This window comes from Bacillus rossius, chromosome 7, assembly GCF_032445375.1.
Source record: "Bacillus rossius redtenbacheri isolate Brsri chromosome 7, Brsri_v3, whole genome shotgun sequence".
Taxonomy (NCBI): Eukaryota; Metazoa; Arthropoda; class Insecta; order Phasmatodea; family Bacillidae; genus Bacillus; species Bacillus rossius.
In genome coordinates, this window is record NC_086335.1 from 22,750,992 (window position 1) to 22,770,515 (window position 19,524).

The following is a 19,524-nucleotide window of genomic DNA, read 5'->3' on the forward strand; positions in this document are numbered from 1 at the left end:
TGCACGGTGCAAATATTTGGTCACGTACCAATTTAAAAGCAGCCAAAGGCTATATTTGGCGATAAAATAATAAGTATTCCTCGGGCCTGATTAGCACGGTTCTTGGTGACATGATAGCTACATGTAGTACTACTCTATTGCATCGAAAATTGAAAGTTTGATATAAAATTCTAACATGTATTAATTTATGAGCATTGAGCCATCGCCTAAGTAGTTCATTTTCACCTCCACAGTATGCATTTTCACCTCCACAGTATGTGCGTTGTCGTGAGACGTAAAATCCGACTTTATTTCATGTCTATCTGATGACTGGATCTTATGTCTACAGATTGATAGTTGTTTTAATAGCGAGATCTGGAGACGGCTATTTATATTCTAATTGTGAGATAGCCATGGAAGCATTGTTATGTGAAATTAAAACTTTAACTTCAGCAAATTTTCAGTCACGTAAAATTAAAAAAAAATTCGAAGCTCAGAAGCAATTTTATTTTATGTAATATAAAAACTGTGTAGTATTAATGAAAGTTACGTCATTTCCATGCCCTAGCCTGAAAAGCAAAACCTTCCCTGGAGTGGAAGTTCGTAAACAGGCTGAAAGTCATTATATAAGTTGTTTCTGGTGGTGTCACTGGCTCCATACCAATATCAGCGAAGCTCACAACTCTGGTTTTTTCTTCTAGTACATTGTAAACAATAAAACATTTTTTCACGCATACAATATTACGAACATCACAGATTGTCCATATGTCACAATACATAATTTTCTCAAATGCCTACCTTTGAGTCAATTACTAAATAATTAGTCACTTTGTCAAACACTGTGCTATGTTAAAAGTTAGTGATTTCAATATTCGTATAACGTTTATTGCAGATAATTTATTACGTACGTCATTTTTTTAGGTGTTCCGTGCGAGTAATTTATGGTATAAAACTTCGACTTTTGGAAATTCTATCTTAGGAAATTAGGAAACCCAGCTTAATTGTCTTGAATATTTTATGTCAGCAAAATAAATATTACCTGTTTAAGTTACTGCTTCCTGGTCGGACAAGATAGCGACGAGGGTAAACATCAGTACACGCATCAAGTGTCACGTTACCTCTATACTTAAGCCACTGTGATCGCACGCGGATCGCAACTTCGGGACGGAGAGAGAGAGAGAGAGAGAGAGAGAGAAAGAGAGAGAGAGAGAGAGAGGTGGACCTATTTTCTTAACGCACTCGATAAACTTGGTGGATGTTACTGTGAGCCCATGAGATGCTTCCGTGTTCTCGCCAATGCTCTCCATCACTGAGTCTCAGATAGCATCGAAGACAACAATCGTTCAGTCTAGCCTGCAATCACAGGAAGATACACTTTTCCAGATGCAGGTGACTACGAAAGCGTCGTAACAGATACCTTTAGACATGGATTCTTACTTCAAAAAAATATTTTAAAAAAAAACTACCAGTACTGCTTCGTATAGTGACATACCAAAAATTAAATCCAAATTTTAAATTCTCGTGTAATGTAAAACAATTAAATACCAGACGGTTAATTATCTTTAAGTCCTTAAAGTAGGTACCTATTTATGGATAGTAAAGAAAAATTTTATATTTTAAAAGTAATATATTTTAAATACTAGTGCCAAAATAAATCTATGTAAATATAACACATTAAAAAATTGGCAAATAAAAAAAAATTATGTGGGAAATACAAAAAGTACGCTGTACTCACAAAGGTAAAAACATATTTCGGCAACTACAAAAATTTTTTTTTGTCAGGATGAAGAATTAATTATGTACATTAAATATGAAGGTGGCTAACAATATACAGTTTGTTATTTACTGAGTTAGAAAAATATTTATTGGTATTATAACTACAAATACATGATTAAAATAATAACAAACATTTTCGTGCAGCGTGAGTTAGTTTTGTTTTGACTTTCTTGATTTTTAGAAGGGAAGAAATACAGTCACTGATCGAACAAGGCGTAAGTGTTGCCGTACAATGAGCGTATCGGGACACAGCGTAACGGGACAACGTGTGTAACGGAACACTTTTTCGTGTGTGCAGCCGGCGTTAATCGATTTATTAGACGTTGTCACGTCAAAAACGTTTCCCTTTGGCTGCGAGGACTCCCGGTTCGTGTCATCCGCCGCAGATGGCAGCGACGTGGTTACACATTCCCGTTCCACGCGACTTCCGGGAGCTGATATGTTACACATGGAACCTGAACGCGGGTCTCAAGTCCGCGCGAGTGACTTCGGGAAGCTTCGCTGGCAGGCTGGTGTCCTCAGGGGAAACCTTCTTTTCACAGACGAGAGAGCAAAACGCCCGATCGTGCATCTTCGAGGTTATTTTTTTTTTTTGGTTCATTGTAAATGTGTTGATAATAAAAGGATACTAATGGTCAATTAGGTTAGGTTAGCCACATTATAAATACTTTAAAACATTGTGGACGGTTTATTTGGTTAGGATAGCTACATTAAAGATACTGTGAAATCATGTAAACTGTTTCCTAGCCCTGGATAGCTACATATTAAAAAGTTATTTGCTAAGCAACCATAAAATGATTTTACAGTATTTTTAATGTAGCTATACTTACCTAATATAACCAACCATCCACGATGTTTTAAAGTATTTGTAATGTAGCTAACCTATCCTAATCGACCGCAAAAATTTAATGCCACACCGGTTTATACAATGAGATAGAACGGGGGGAAAAAAAGCGAGCATGAACTTCGGGGAACTTCGGGTTTTGGCTCTCTCGTCTGTGAAATGAAGGCTTCCCGTGTGCTCGCACGCGCCGACACCGCGTGGTTCGTCGTCCGCTGGGCTGGCAGTGTGATTGGGGGGGGGGGGGGATCACGAGAGGGAGGAGGGGGGTAGTCGGCGCGGGTGTCCGGCCTGTAATCTGCCCGCAGTCCCGGGACACGTGCCGAGGGTCCCCGATGTCCCTGCTTCCCCCTGCCCCCTGCCCCCTGCCCCAAGCCCCGCCAGCCGAGACATCCCCCTCCTCCCCTCTTCTAGTCGAGACACCTGGGTCCTGGCAGCGACACGTCCGGCGAGCAACGCGGCTTGGTAATATTTTATATCACCTACTCCTTTGGTTTCACACGCCACATCAACTCTAAAAATACATACAGGATGTTTAGCACAAATTTTAAATCGGTGGCAGTGAATGTCAAAACAGAGCAGTTCTTTTTTTTCCGAGCCCTTTCAGGCTGTTTGTCCACCGAAGTGGAAAATGCATATCTCAATGATACACCAAGTTTATCAAACCTTGAAAGTGTGGGTTAAGGTGTACCTATATTCTAGTGCACACCAAAAATTTATAGCTATGAAAGACATGTTATTTTTCTTTTATTAATTATTTTGAAATAAATCTGCATTAACATTATAATTATAGTGTAATATTATTACCACACAAAAATCCAAAAAATTAGTTTGGTCATAATATAAAATTTTAATTAGTTTTAATAAAAACACTCCATATCAACAGGAATAATTATCATTTTACAAACAACAATAATCTCAATAATAAATGAATATTATATAAATCATTTTCGATTTTCATATATCTTATTTTTAATGTTTATTGGAGGAATAATAGTTCTATTTATTTATATAACAAGACTAATATCAAACATAATATTTTCAATATCATCAAAAAGAATAATCATAATGAATTGTACATTAGCAATTATATTTTTTTACACAAAAAATAATAATTCACAATAACGACATAAAATTAATACAATATTTTTATAATACAATATTAACACAAATATACAATTACCCAGTAAGTATTTCATTAATCATAATATAATCATACTTATTATTTACAATAATTACTAGATATTCTTCGTTTCAACGAATTTCTTCCGGAGGACCATAAATATAATAAGAGTCTGATTTAGTGAACACAACTATGACAACGAAACGATAGCCATGTACAAATCAAACGAACAGTGTGCACGCTGCCCGCTATCTTTCCGAACTGTTCATACGACACGCAAAAGGGGCACAAGTAACACTTCACACAACAAGGACATAAGTCACAAAGTCCGAACACTGTGTGTGTTTAAAATGACAGAATGAAATGTGTGACTTGAATCCGGAGAGGCGAGCCTGATAAGTCACAGGCCGGGATATGAGCGCGCGGATTGGAGCTTGGCGCGACTCCAGTGGCGTGAGACGGCGGGGTGCAGGAGGGGGGAGGGGGGTCGCCGACGTCTAGAGCCGGCCACACGCATCAGCCACCAGCACTGCAGGTGGAGGGGGGAGGGGTTCTGGGGCGATCACGTGCCATGCTTCGAGCTACTGCGCTTACAGACACACTCCCGGAGATGTTAGGCGTGCCGCCAGCTGAGAGGAGCAACAATTATTCAAACTTGTGCGCCACTGTTAGTGCTTGAAACATTGCAGGGTTGTGTTTCCGAGATATGTTCCTTAGCTCTGGGCTTTCCTGTCACCCATTGGACTTACGCCGGCTATTTTCTTACATATTATTTAAAAAATGTGGAAAAAAAAAAAAAACACACACACACACACACACATATATAGTGAAAATATTTGCTACAATTTTCGAGAGATACGAAAATTCTGATTGAATGGGGCATTGTTCCTGGCGAGTTAAAAGTAAAGATTACAGTGCCGTTATATGCGTGGAGTTACTGATTGTAGTAAACGAGTGTACTTACCGACCTCCACACGTAAGCAATGGCCCAATTTTTAGACTCGCCTCGCAACACACGAAGTAACGTTGCACAGGAAATGGGTATTCCCTTGAGCAGCCAGTGCCTGCACCAACTTGAACACAGTTTCCTTGCACGTGTTTCGAACGTTGAGCTTTACCGAACAAAACTGCATAAACTGACCAAAGTAAGAATTTCTCCACAACCGTCTAGTTCTAATCGCTGAATAAAAATGAGTGTGTGGACGCTTCAACTGTTACCGCCTTGTCTGCAAAGTTTGAACTGCGCAGGTACATCGTTGTTTAAAACGTGGCGTGTAAACCAGCTTTAAGGGGGATTAGCCCTCGCTATATTGAAATTCAAAATATTTTGACACTGCTTGCAACCAAGCTTTCGTGATAATTATTTTTTTTTGTTTTGACATGGGATAGGACTTAGCTTTGGCCACTTGTTTAAGTAAACACTTGTGAACTGGTGTGGTTGTCATGGTAGTTGTAATCGCACTCGTGAAATAATAAGTTATTTTCTTGCGACGCTTACAGACTACAGCCTGTTACTATATATGTGGTTCCAAAAAGGTATAGAAGGTCTTGGATATATTATTTATGTCTTGCCGTGCCAAATATTAGGATAAATAGTTCAAAATTAGAACTACAGCAGAAAGATTGAAAAATCAAAGATGGCGTGCCTAATCAACTTGAAGAGGGTGCATGAGGTGGAGTCGGCTATTTTTGATTAGCTTGATAATTTTCTCAGTGCCGCCGTGTGACCACGGCTTCTTGTTCTCTGGCAAGCAGCTAGAGCCGTGTTGTGAATCAGTAGGTTCGAAAACATTACTGCGCACGACCTACTGTTACTGTTATTATTACCAACTGTTCACCCAGCTTAATGCGGCACGGGTCTAACGCATTCAAATATGACATCTCTTCCATGTATGAGGGGCTTGAAGTGGCGTTGACCCCAGCCTGCGCCTGATTGAGTATTCCAGCCGCAGCACCCTGCCCGGCGGGTTGCATATCCCGCGGCCGGCAGGCGCCCACGACGCTCATGCCAATCCCCTTAAGGTATCGCCCCGTCGATCAGCCTCGCGTCTCTCTCTCTCTCTCTCTTCCCCCCACCCCCCACACCTCGTGCCATCCGTCCACACGCGACTACACTCTGTTCAGCATAAAGTGTCACTTTCATGAAACCACCCAAACTCTCACACCTTAGTGTATTCATAATACTAATAAATACGCTCCATAACGCATTTAATCAAGTAACGAACCATTCAGGGAACTCCGTTAATTAATATCATCTTGGAGGATAAACAAAATCATTTCAAAACTGGTTACGTATTCAGAATCAAACACTCTTCTTCCCTCCATGTATATGTTTATACTTAATGAAAGCTCTCAGAATTTAGGAATCCTGTTTAGATTTACTTAAAAATACAGGTATTTTTTTAACAATGAAGAACATTACATCTATTTTATTTACTCTAATCTTTTAAATGTCCGTATATTTACAGAAGTTTCCAACAGTGTACTCATAAGTAATAAGTAGGGACCGGAAAAATTCGCGGGTTCAATGACCTCTAGGATGAACTTTATAGTTCTACGTACACTCGGTCAAATGTCACCCTCTCATTGGCTGCTGTCTTGTTAAGGTGTCCCAATGTAGTGGCCTGTGATTCGACACAGCTTCGGTTGGGTGTTTCTCACTGGCCCAGAGTCGTCCAGGTGAGTTGTGAGCCAATAGCAGAGGCAGCACTGAGTTATAACTATATGAATTTTAGGCTGTCGTGAATTGAATCCGCGAATTTTTCCGGTCTCTAGTAATAAGCTAGTCTTGTGGTACATGAATCTGGGAGTGTTTTGTTTATCAGGTCAAAATATTGAGATGTTGAGATCTGAATGTCAGCTAAAGCAGCTATTGAAAAACGGATCACGTAATGTGGACACGGCATCCGGTGACGCTGGGTCATGACGGACTGCTGGGGTGAGCCCTCTACAGGAATACGAAGCCGTCAACACTTCGATTAACCTTTAAACCACGTGTTTGCGTGCTAGTTTTTCTAAGTCAATTCAAATTCAAAGCATCAATTCACACAGACTTTAGACGATGGTACGACCAGTACAATAGAGCAATCTTAACAACCAATCCGGGCACCGACTCGGCGGTAATGAGCCACGCCAGGGAGCTGGGATCGAACCCGCGACCCTCACCGCATGAGCGCATGAGCCCGTGCATGTCGATCAGCCCGCACGCTTGTAACCAGTGGGGAGTTTCCTCGTGCGGCCTTTCTGCCAAGTTGTAACCACACTTCAGTTCATAAAGGTAGCTAAACTACGATCACATAAATAAAGGAGAGAAAAAATTGGTTGTCTCTAAAATCGGTTTACGGACGATAGTTTAACGTGACAACGTCATAACAAAACATTGATGAAATGATTGCATACTTTTATGAATAAAATTGAATCATTTTTTATTGAATTATCACTATTTTGTATGGATACAAAGAAGGAGTAAAATGAAATGTACAATTTAATTGATAAATTTACTTTTATTTGCACTCATTAATTCAAATATGTTTATTACTTTAACGAACAGATTATTTTAACCATAACTTTTGTACATGTTCGCTATTTAACTTCTTCCAATCTGTGTTATTCTGTCAAGGATAGGACGATGATAGGAAAAGTATGAAAACGAATGGGAGTGTTTCAAGTTTAATGTGCCTCGGAAAAGTCAAATCGATGGTTGTTCCAATCGAGTGGAAGATAGGCGGATGCGACGCAAGCGTGCAATGAGCGTAACGGGACACAGCATAACGGGACAATGTGCGTATCGGGACAATGTGCGTAATGGGACAATGTATGTAACGGGACAATGTGTATAACGGGACAATGTGCGTAACGGGACACTTTTTCGTGCGTGCAGCCGGCGTGCATCGATTTATTAGACGTTGTCACGTCAAAAATGAGATTTTAAGGGCATTTAAACATGGCGCAGCAGTTCCACCCCCTCTGCAACCCCTGTCGGCCGGGCAGCGGAGCGTCTGGAGCTGGGGTCGACGGCTGTGGGTGACCCTCGAGGGGCGGGAACACACGCCCGAGGACGGCGACGGCAGATGCTCGCGGCCGGGAACAATGGCGAGGAGGTGCGCCTGTCTCGTCCCCTCCTCTGCCCGAGATGCGCGGGGAGGCGCCCCCCCCACCCCGCCGCGCCCAGGGCGACACCCTCGCGGACAACAATGCGCGCCCGCCGAAGAGGCGCGAGGTGCGGAACAGCGACGTTGGGATCGACGCGGAGGTGAGGCGGAACTGGAAACGACTTCCTGCTCTTGTCTCCGGGGAAGGGGAGCAGATCCCGAAAGATTCGCTCGGCGATTCATCCTTCAGCGCGACTTGGAACTTCTGTTCCTCCTCCTCCTCCCCCCAACACCACACCATACTCTCCAACGGCAAACATTAGACCTGGAAACTCCCGAGGTGGGAGTGCGTCAAACTGAACTCGTCTAATCAAGATACCTTTTGAAGTTTTTCCGAATTAACCGGGCGGAGGCTTTGTCCATCACGACTTACTTCCCGTGTGTCCAGTTTCCGCCGAGGTAGCGTCGTTTCTTGACTGGATGCGTGCGTGTTGGAAAATTACTGACTCGAAATAGGACATTAAGCCTAGCAAACCCGGGGAAAAGATCACGACATGCACGGAATATTTTCGGAGTGTCTACTTGAGCCTGAACAAAATAAGTATGCAATATCAACGTTTCTTGACAAATGGAAAATAGGCTTTCTGTTCAGCGATTTTTTTATAAACGTAATATGTTACACTAAACGTACGCTTTTTCTTAGTTTCTGGACATGACAGTGCTATCTGATCACGTGCTAATTAATTAATTTACCAGACCATGCCATAAGAAAGGAAGGCCTTAATCTTATGAAACTCGGTCAAGTTTGTAAATAACGCCTAGGATGATCATCTAAACAACAAAAGGAACTCTTGTAACTGATAATACAGACTTACGAATTTTGCGATAAGTACCATAGAACTCGTGAAATTTCTGTTCACAAATATCTTGTGAATTACGGTGACAAACATACTATGTGACCACGCTCAACAAGCAAAAATTAATAGAGCAATTGTAAGCCTTAAACATAGCAAAAATTAACAATATACTATTTCGTGATATTTTTTTTTACTTTTACACAACTAAGAGTCTGTTTGAAAACAGATAAACTATAGTTTGCAATTGATTATAAAAAATAGCAGTAGCTGTAAAAAGGCAAATAGCAAAGTTTTTTGATAACGTAAAGGATCTGGCTATGAATTATCTTTAAATTCCATTACGAGGTAAGTATTGTCAAGCAAGGATTATAATTGCCAAAGATTCCTCCCCCACACTCCATTACCTCCATGGTGATAAGGAGTTGGATTACCAAAATTATTTTATTTTGCTTTTCTTTTCGTGGCTACGGAATGTTTCCCGCCTCAAAATTTCTCCAAACCTATTTTATATAGTTTATTTTGAAATATTAAAAAAATATATTGGCTCTTTTGTTATCAGATTCTTAGCTGGCATAAAACGTATTTACATGCAGTATTGTTTAGGATTGGTCCCCCACTTCTCTCTCTCTCTCTCGCACGCTAGTATACGGCGTACCGAAACTACGGCACAGCTGTTGATAAGTCTCGGACAGGCGCGCCGGCGCGGCCGCACTTGGCCCACTGAGGCCCGTCGCACCCTGAGAGCCGAGTTGCTCGCGCCTGACGACACAAGCGCGAGGCGAGCGGGAAGCCTTCTTTTCACAGACGAGAGAGCCACACCCGAAGTTCCCCGAAGTTCATGCTCGCTTTTTTTTCCGTACCACAACAGGTGTATTTATTTGGGATGTAGCTTACTCATACGTCATACGCCGTTCCATCTCATTGTATAAACCGGTGTGGCATTAGATTTTGCGGACGATTAGGATAGGTTAGCTACATTATAAATACTTTAAAACATTGTGGATGGTTGGTTATATTAGGCAAGTATAACTACATTAAAAATACTGTAAAATCATTTTATGGTTGCTTAGCAAATAAATTTTTGATATGTAGCTATCCAGCGCTAGGAAACCGTTTACATGATTTCACAGTATCTTTAATGTAGCTATCCTAACCAAATCAACCGTCCACAATGTTTTAAAGTATTTATAATGTAGCTAACCTAACCTAATTACTATTAGTTATCATGAGTTGTCCAAAATAAACATTCACGGACACACGGCAAACGAAAAATATGGCGGCGTACAAATAAATACAGTTGCATTGCTTGTTTATGACCTTTCCTTTTATCAACACCGCCATAATTATTTACAATGAACAAAAAAAAAAAACAACCGAAGATACATGATCGGGCGTTTGGCTCTCTCGTCTGTGAAAAGAAGGTTTCCCGAGGCGAGCCGTGCAACCTCGCCGCCGAGCGGCAAGTACATTTCCCTCGTGGCTGCACGGCTCACTACCCCTCCGACCCGCGATGCCCGCAGCTTGCTGGGAGTAGCGCCTGTCGCGCGGTGCAGGAACCCTACTCTCAGTTAAACTAACTGAACAGCTGGGGAAAAATAACTAAATAGTATATCCTGTGAAGCACCACAACAACTATAAGAATAATTACAAAAAAGTAACTAGCATAGTAGAAAAAATTCCCAGAAATAAGCTTTTTTTATACTTAAAAAATCATTAAATAAAAGGTTACAAATTTAAATTTAAATATGATTGACTTAAAAATGAGTCTGTAAAAGTTAGATTAATAATGCCTTTATACTCATTACTAATTTAAATAAAATTTAGGCTAAAATAGACATCAACAATTATCTTACTTATAATTAGCCTTCATTCAAGTTTACATTCTAAAAAGCGAGCCATTGCCATAGCTTACTAACTTTTACGTGGGTTATTTAAAATTAATATCTAAATTTCTCGCAAATGCACAGTACTTTCAAACAATTAACCGCATCACGTTAATTCAACATTTTCCACGCAAAACAACGGTGCTAACGGGGCCATAATTTTCTGTCTAATCGGAAAAATGTTTACAGTACGAACTTATGAAATAAAGTGTCTTGAAGTCAGGTGAATTTAAATCGAAAACTCTGCCGGTAAAAACGGAATTATATCAAGAAGGTTGACGTCTTCTTGTGCAGATTGGTGGAAAGGGAGGACTACGATGACCACTTACTTGCATTGTCCAGGTTCTCGACACCGCCCACCACCAGCAACTTATGCCAGTTCCAGGCGCACGCCATTGACCGTACCTCGGTCAACACGAAGTTCTCGCCGCCGATTGTGTGACGTCAGGTGATGTTCCCGACTCGTCTAAACGCACTATTGCTAGAGACCGGAAAAATTCGCGAAATCAATGACCTACAGGATGGACTCCAAGATCCTCTATGCACTCGGACAAATTACATTTGCTCATTGGCCGCTGACTCGTGACAACTATTAACTAGAATACTTTTGATTCGGATACTTCTTTCGTTGAGGATTATTCATTGGCTCTGATTCCTTCAGACAACCGGTGGTTCAATTACTGAAGCAGCAAAAGGTTAAATACGAGGGTTATTTTTTTTCAACCTTCGATCGGCTGTAATAAAAAAACGGGAATGACTTGGGAAATTATTTTAATGTCAAAAGAAACGTACATATTTACTATATTTTTCCACATAATCACCGTGCAGATTGAGGCATTTGTCGTACCGATGCACCAGCTTTCCAATACCCTCTGCATAAAATGATGCCTACTGCTTATTCAGCCACGTTTTAACAGTGCCCTGCAGTGTGATTACAGTTTCATTTCTCCATGGCATGCCCATTAATCGATACCCTAATCGCTCGTACACGAATCGACACGTCTCGTAGTGTTTACCCCCTTCCACCAACCATGTGGAGCGGCCAACTCACACCTCAGTTGAAGCTTGGTTATGGGAATGTCAACATGGCTGCAACGATAAACTGTACGGCGAAATGCGAGCTGCGTTGAAAAAGTGGCTTGGAGGACGATGCTTCAACACGAATGATGAACTGCAGAGCATTGTTAAAACGTGGCTGAATAGGCAGGAGGCATCATTTTATGCAGTGGGTATTGGAAAGCTGGTGCATCGGTACGACAAATGCCTCAATCTTCACGGTGATTATGTGGAAAAATAGAGTAAAGATGTACGTTTCTTTTGACATAAAAATAATTTCCCAATTCATTCCCGTTTTTTTATTACAGCCGATAGGAGGTTGAAAAAAAAAATAACCCTCGTACATTTGGATTCTAGCATATCGCGAAATTAAACCGCGAATTTTTCCGGTCTCTAACTATTGCGAGACCCGACGCCATCGTTAAATTATAATCGTTGCGCGCATAATTACCGTGCTCCGCCGTGTAATCCACCCACGCGCCATGCCGTCTCGCCGGTATTTCTCTCATCCTCTCAATCGCCGAGAAACAGCTGTTGCTGCTTGGTTTACATAAATAAGCATTCTGGGAGTTGGTGGGTCTTCTGGCTACATAGAAATTACGCCTCAATCATAGAATACGTTAAAATGCTTATTTTAATGCAAGTGTGCATTAAACAAAAATTACAGTTTAGTGACTACCAAATTAGCCACGAGACGTTTAATCAAGGTATTAAGATACTATTTGTAATGTTATGCCTATATTGTACGAATTTTTTTTTTGAGTTTGAGTTTCATCATAAGCAGTTACAGGCAAATAAATACATCGCAATTAATTAATATATTCAGATGAATTCAAATGTTTTCTTAAAATACGCATAAAATCCTAATATTATGTACATTTCAATAATTAACATAATAACTGATAATCATTTTCCTAAATTTAATTAAAACTGAAAATAAATTAAAAAAGCAATTTGAAATTTAAAAAAAAATAATTTTAAGTTTAAGTGTTTTTTTTTAGGTCAATGTGAAAATTTCCAAACACAGTGATATATGAATATAACAATTGTTGGGTGAAAGATGTAATTGTATTTCAAAATTTAAATAAAAAAAAATATTTAAGTACTTTTTAGTTATAATAGACATGCATAGTCCACAAAAGTAATTACTTTCTCAATAAAAGTGTGATATTCTTTAAAACATGCACGTTACAGGGCAGAAAATAATTTTCTTTCCATCCAGGATCACCCAAACATTACATGCACATGCAGATTATTACACCAGAAACAAAATCACTAAAAAAAAAAGAAAAAAAAGAAAAGCCCTACTTACTTCGTCATCTGGTAAGAACGATTCCGTTGAACTGTCACCAGAAAACCCCTAAAAGTAAACAGAAAAAAAAACCCAAAACTAAATCAACCAAAATCAAGAGGACAGCTACAAACATTACAAACAAAAAACCCACATTTGAAAACAAAACTCTACACATTCCGTACCACGTTAGAATGTTTCTCAATTTTGAATTTCTTAGGACATTTTGTCATGCTCTAAAAGGGCGTGCAATAAATTAAAAAAAAAACAACAAAACCTTTGGAAAAAAACATGCAGATACTAACTACCATTTGGTAAAAGATTCTTTGTCTGGAATGGTGTAAGCTTAAGTACAGTCAATATACTACAGTACATTCAATCATGAAACTGTGATATTAACAGTGCTCATTTTACTACAGAATGGAAAAATACATTATATATGAAATAATTATATACTTTTGAAGTTTGGGAAAAGGTTTCTAAATCATTTCATAAATATTATTTAAAAAATAGGAGTTCTGGTCATAAAAAACAAACGTAGAGATGTGATTATAAATAATGTGTTTTTTGTCATGCACATATTTAAATTTTTTAATTTACATTTTAAAATATCAATCAATTTTATAAATCGTTAGGCAAGAACATTGGTATTTTCGTGTTCTAAATACTTTGCTTGCTATACTGAAAACATATTTCCTGGAAGGGTTATTTTATTAAAAAAAAAACAAACAAGAACATTACATTGATACAGACCACTTTGCGTGTCTGTTTTCGGTTAAAGGACTCTTAACAAAGAATAAAATCAAAGGGCATTAAATTAGAAAGTCTACTATTTCATATGCTAAAATATTTCACAGCTAATTATAATTATACCTACGTGTACTATGTTTCCAGAACGGAATAGACATTACCGCAGGAGTATGAATCCAGTAATAATAATTTCTCTCGAACAGTTTTTCATGCTGGACATGTCACTGCGTGCATAGCACATCAAGCATTTGCCCCGTACGTAAGCATACTCACCTGCGTTCTGCAGCTTGCAGACACCTCATCTTTCCTACTCAGTTCGTGGAAGTGTTGCAGATAACTGATTAGCCTAGTCGGTCCGGTATTAAAACCCGAATACGCCGTGCCCGATGATGATGGACCACTGCAACCCGACTTAAATTGTGCACATCATGATCAGACAACTGGCATATAATTGTGTCGTCCTGTATTTTGTGGTCTTTTGTTGGCTCATGGAAGACAATGTTACATTTTTATTTCAATAATAATTTAACAATGCAATTCTAATTTAAAGATAAAATCGTTTTTTGTTTTTTCTATTTCGGTGTCAGACAAGTATTAAACTGATAACAGTTTTTGAGTCATAATAAAAGTTGGCATTACATTATTATTATGTAGTATATCCACAATTTTACCATTTCAATCTCAAAGATAGGTTCTCAAGTATAATGTAGTTGTTTCAGTATTTTTATAAGCATTTTATAGACTACAGACAATGAAATACCCTACAATTATAATGGTTTATTTGGTCAACAATTAAGATTCTACGAGTGTTCAAACATTTAAGAGAACAATGCAATTTTTAGACGCAATTTAAACTACTGATGTTATATACTATTTTGCAGATGGGAAGTGTATAATACGCGCTGTAAGATGATGACCAATTTTCAACAGTTTAGTCATCGGTTCTGGGATACCACGTGGATTATCGGGGATTTTTTTATGGCGTCTAACACAATAAGCAGTCAATAATCTCTTTACCATTCCTTAGATCTTACGTGATGACCAAATTAAGCTTTATAATAGTAGGTTCTCTCATTGTATTTGTCTAGAAACAGTTAATTAAAGAATACTGGCTCAGCTTCAGCATACTTGACCATTTGCCATTTATGATCGTAATGCTAAAATTCTGGATACCACGATAAATAATAATGTATTATTAAATTTAAATATAACACAAAAACAGTTATATTATAAATATTTATCTGGCCTCGACATAGAAAAAGAGAAAACGCTTTTATCTTCAAAGATGAATTGCAGTAGTAAACTATTAATAATCCATTAATTTGAATAATAGTGTTCAATTTCCTTCCACGAGTTAACCAAAGACTACAAACAAAAGGACGAAACAATTTTTTTTTGTCAGTTGCCTGATTACGATGTGCATACCGGGTCGAAATGAGAAAGTTTAGTTCATCTTTAAAGTGTAATGGTAACGATGAAATTGTGTGGTAGTTGTTTTGTGTTATTTTTTTACGATGTGAAACATTTAATGTCATTAATACAGCGGGAATGCACAGAGCCAGCTGGCAGTTGCCGGGAAGTCGCTGCCCCAGTTGCAGCCTCCCGCGACTGTACAGGCCGCGGGCCTCAATCTCATCCCGCCATTGTTGGCGTCGCAAGCCTGCGCGGTCGTCATTACGTGTGGGCTGGCGCTCACTCCCCCCTCCCCCCACCGCGGGGGCCCGACACGCAACCCGCGCAGCCGGCACGCGTGTGCGGCGGGCGGCATACCTCCGCACCTCGCAGGTGGAGCGCGCCTCCACGCGCCAGGGCCGCCTTCACATGGGACACTCGGAACGCACCGCACTGCGGCGGAGTGGCGCGTCAGGAAGACGCGCAAGAACCGTTCCGAGGCACTGCACCACATTCCTAATGGCCGGTATGATAATGGATCTGTACAAAGCCAGCGCATTGTGTGTTGTTGCCACAGAGAAAGAAATCAATAATAATAAAAAGAATTTATTGAATTCATCCGATCGTAAGCGACCACTCTATAAAACAATCCCAATTTACATCTTTTACAGTAATCTTTTTGAAAACATTTTTCTAACTCTGTCTAAATATATTCTTTAAATGATTCATGCAATGGATAATTTTGATTTAATATAATTACTTGGACATACGCCAATGCAGTTTAAATGGTTGGGTTTATCTGTTGGTCATGGGCCATGGATGATTTAGGCTTTTTCTCTGAGGGTTTATGTTTTCATTTTTTTTCTTAATTTTCTTTTTGAGATTTTTTTTCCATAATAAACAGTGCAAAAAAGCAAAAGCGTACGTCAAAAAATTGTTTTATATCTGTGTCTGAATATTTCTTCGCAGTCATGTCTCAGATTGCAATTATTTTCACTTCTAAAATAGACCTTTCGGTGTGGGAACTTGACTCAGCGGTCAGTCGAAGAAACAACTACAAGGCAAGAAGTGGCTCGGACAAAACACGTCGCCGTGTACGCGGCCGTGTGCCATAACGCACTGACCGGATGGCGCGTTCAGTCGAGACGCACGGAAAATCACAACCCGTTGCACGCCCGCTGTTCGGCGTGAATATCTCCCCGCATTGTTTCACTTAGCCATAGTCGTAAATTCCCCACATCTAGACTAATGTTGTTGTTGTGTGAACATCTTAGCTCTCGGTATACGGCATTAAGTAGGAGTGATTTCGTGAAAATGTAACGGAAGTAAATGAACGCAAATGTGTTAACAAGATGGCGGACCCACGTGCAGCAACATATTCACGTTCGTAAATGTTGGGGGACATACCAAACGTACTGGTGTATCAAATTTAGCTTTATGATAGTGAAGACTAACCGGGAATATATTTGGTAAACTAAAAATATCATAGTAAAAAGTGAGATTAGATTTTAAAATACATAAGAACACTGGTTCTAATTATAATACAACTTCTCTTTCTTAGCTCCCAATAAGCTTTACAGCGCAGCGGTAGAGCGCATACTTGTTGACTTCGAAGGACGTGATTCAAATATCACCACTGGAATTTTTTTAAAACTTTCTAATAACATTACCATATTATATTTTATAATGGTATTAAATCAGCACAATATGTTTAAGGTTTGTTTATAGGAAGTATCTACAGACTGATTTCGTTGTCTAAGCAAAAGCAAACGTACAAACACATATTTAGTGTTATAATATGTGTTTTAAATTTTTTTAGGTAAATAGTGTTTTAGTAATGATAATGAATAATAACTTATAACATATCAGAAAATTTTATGGTATTATTTTTTAGGTAATTTAACAAGATGCACAGTATTTTAATAAAATTCCTTGTCGAAAGTCATGTCCAGAGCTAGAGTTTAGGATTTTGTTTTCGCTTTTATAGGAGCCGTTTCCAATATTTTTTAAATTTCCGGTTGTTTCTTGCTGCTATCTGCGTGTGATGGTAGTAAGCACTGTCGAGGCAGCTAATTCCAACGGCGGTCGCAGAAAGAATGTATGTAAATCGCGTTCAGACATTTTGTTACTTGAAAAGCGAATATTTTATTTATCAGAACATTTATTAAGCTCTGCATTATTTTAAAGAATTCTACTTTGAATTTCGTGCTCGGGTTTCATATTATAAATTTGTTTGCAACGTGAACAACATCACAATACATGAATTCGTTACAGAGTTTGGATGTTAACACATCACTGGTGAGTATTGAAAGACACGCTCTCATTTTTATTTATTATGTTACTATTCCATATATTGTTTAGCACCCCGGTACTGGTCTGAAATCGCCTAGATTATTTTACATGAAAATGGGCACCATTCCATGCATCATGACTATAGTAAGTGTTTCAATATTCTTAGATTCCTAAAAAAAAATTTAAAAATTGATTTGATCTAAAATAATACTTAGAGTTTATTCTGAAGTTACTCGGAAGTTCTTCAGAAAAACAATAACGACCATGTTACACTGAGCTACCACAGCATTACAAATATTGGCATAACGTAATAAAACACTATTGAATAGAATTTTGTTGCTAGTTTACCAAAACTGTCATACTTACATCAGTGTTCAGTCAGAAATTGCTGATAAAGAGGCCAACCAAGTTACACAGAATTATGGTTGATTCATTAAATACAAAAATTATTTATATTACAGGTAGCAAGCAATAGGGTATAACTGAGTCTCGTCATTAAAGAACTTCTATGTGAAAAAATTATAATTCTTAACTTAAGTCAAAATGAAAAAGGAGAATAAAATTAAGTGTATTTTAGTTCTATTAAAAATATGAATAAAATATTTACACTTTAACTAAACAGGCAAAGTTAAGTGATAAAGGCGACTATGAACACTAATGTAAAGATTTCATGAAAATTATTATAAAATTCGCTAACACACACCATAAAAGTAGGTGGTAAATCATTCAAAATATATCTGATTCCATTGGGCGTACCTGAAAGTAATAGTTCGTTGCTCAGTAAAAATAAATGAAATGTAGTTCGCTTTTGAAGTCTCTCAAAATAATTCCTGTTTGCCACTCCACAACCTCGCCAAAAGTTCATCTCACTGAAGAGTTCTTAAACTCGGATATACAATATATGTATTGTAGTTTCCAGTCTCTCAGCGCTTAATCGAAGTTTGAAACTAAATAGTAATCATTTGACACCAAATTCGCCGAAATTAGTTGAAAATATAAATAATTTACGAATATGAGGCGGATGGAACGTTTCATGACTTGTGTTTTGCCAAAATATTTTATTTTATTATTCAATATTTTCACTTCAAGGTCTAATAGTTTTGGCACATTGTATTATTAGTAATTCACTTTCTTTGTTTATAATTTTTGGACTGCGCTTATTTGCTTCTCATGAATATTGTAATTTTTAACGGAAATATTCATGTTTTTTTTATAATTTTTATTAAATAGTTTATGGGTGCCAGCAACGCAGGTGCGGCGTACCGGAAGTGTACGAGAAGTGTGCGCGTGGGCGTGCCACCATGTGCTGGGACTCATACCAGAATTCCGGTGTTTTTTTTTTTGGGATGCGCGAGTGGCGCGCTCTGCGCATGCGCGGGCCAGAGTGTGGACCTGATCGTCGGAGCTGCAGAAGAGTCTGCTTCGTGTCGCCTGGTGGTGCGCACACATCGGAGAAGAGTGGGGCGCTCAACGCCCTAGTGCAGAGAGACTGCACGACCGCCAGAGCGACGAGAGCCACCTGGATCCTGGCTGCAACACCTCAATGGCCAAAGTAAGATCCGCCCAGAATTTTGGCTTCAATGGCGACGAAAAAGTTTCCTGAATTTAAATTTTGCTTGGAAGAAGTGCCTTTGCCAGTTTACTAGTGCCGAGGCATGGAACTTAACTTTGTTTGATGCGGCACTTTTTTTTTGGGCAACTATCCTAGAACTATTTTTACATTTTCTAAAACCCCGCCACTACTTCATTTTAGTTTCGGAACTAGTGCTGAAGCGTGACGTCTGTTACGTTTCCGCGCGCCTCCAACACGAGACAACTTTATGGCAAGCAGTGCGCGGGAGTGCGCGCCCAGGGTAATCTAGCCGCGCGCATTGGACGGCAAGCGCGGTGCACGCGTACAGAGTAATTAATCCCTACGGTAGCCACCTGTGTGTGTGGAGTGGGAAGGAGGTGGGCGTGGGGGAGTAACGGGCTCTCTACACTAGGCCTGCACTACAAGAACAGTTGCGAAAACCAATTTTGACTTTTTCATATTTTTGCATAACACTGCATTTTTACTACGAACTATTGCTTAAGTTTTCATTCCGGACCTGTCTGAGAAATCATTTAAGTTTTAGAGCCATCTTTAATAAACTTTCACATAACCTGATTTTCGTTCACAATTCATTCAGAGACGCGATCGCACACGCAAGT

The 19,524-nt window shown here is 39.1% G+C and overlaps 1 protein-coding gene across 2 annotated transcripts in view; it reads right to left on the reverse strand.

The window, feature by feature from the left end:
* LOC134533726 (collagen alpha-1(XXV) chain-like) overlaps positions 1–19,524 on the reverse strand; it is a 263,864-nt gene that overhangs the window by 77,258 nt on the left and 167,082 nt on the right. Inside the window, exon 2 of one of the 2 annotated variants that reach the window (XM_063371316.1) lies at positions 12,919–12,966. The exons of the other annotated variant lie outside the window; for it this stretch is intronic. Within the exon in view, the coding sequence (XP_063227386.1) occupies positions 12,919–12,966 (48 nt within the window). The remainder of the gene's footprint in view (positions 1–12,918; positions 12,967–19,524) is intronic. 2 annotated transcript variants of the gene reach the window in all.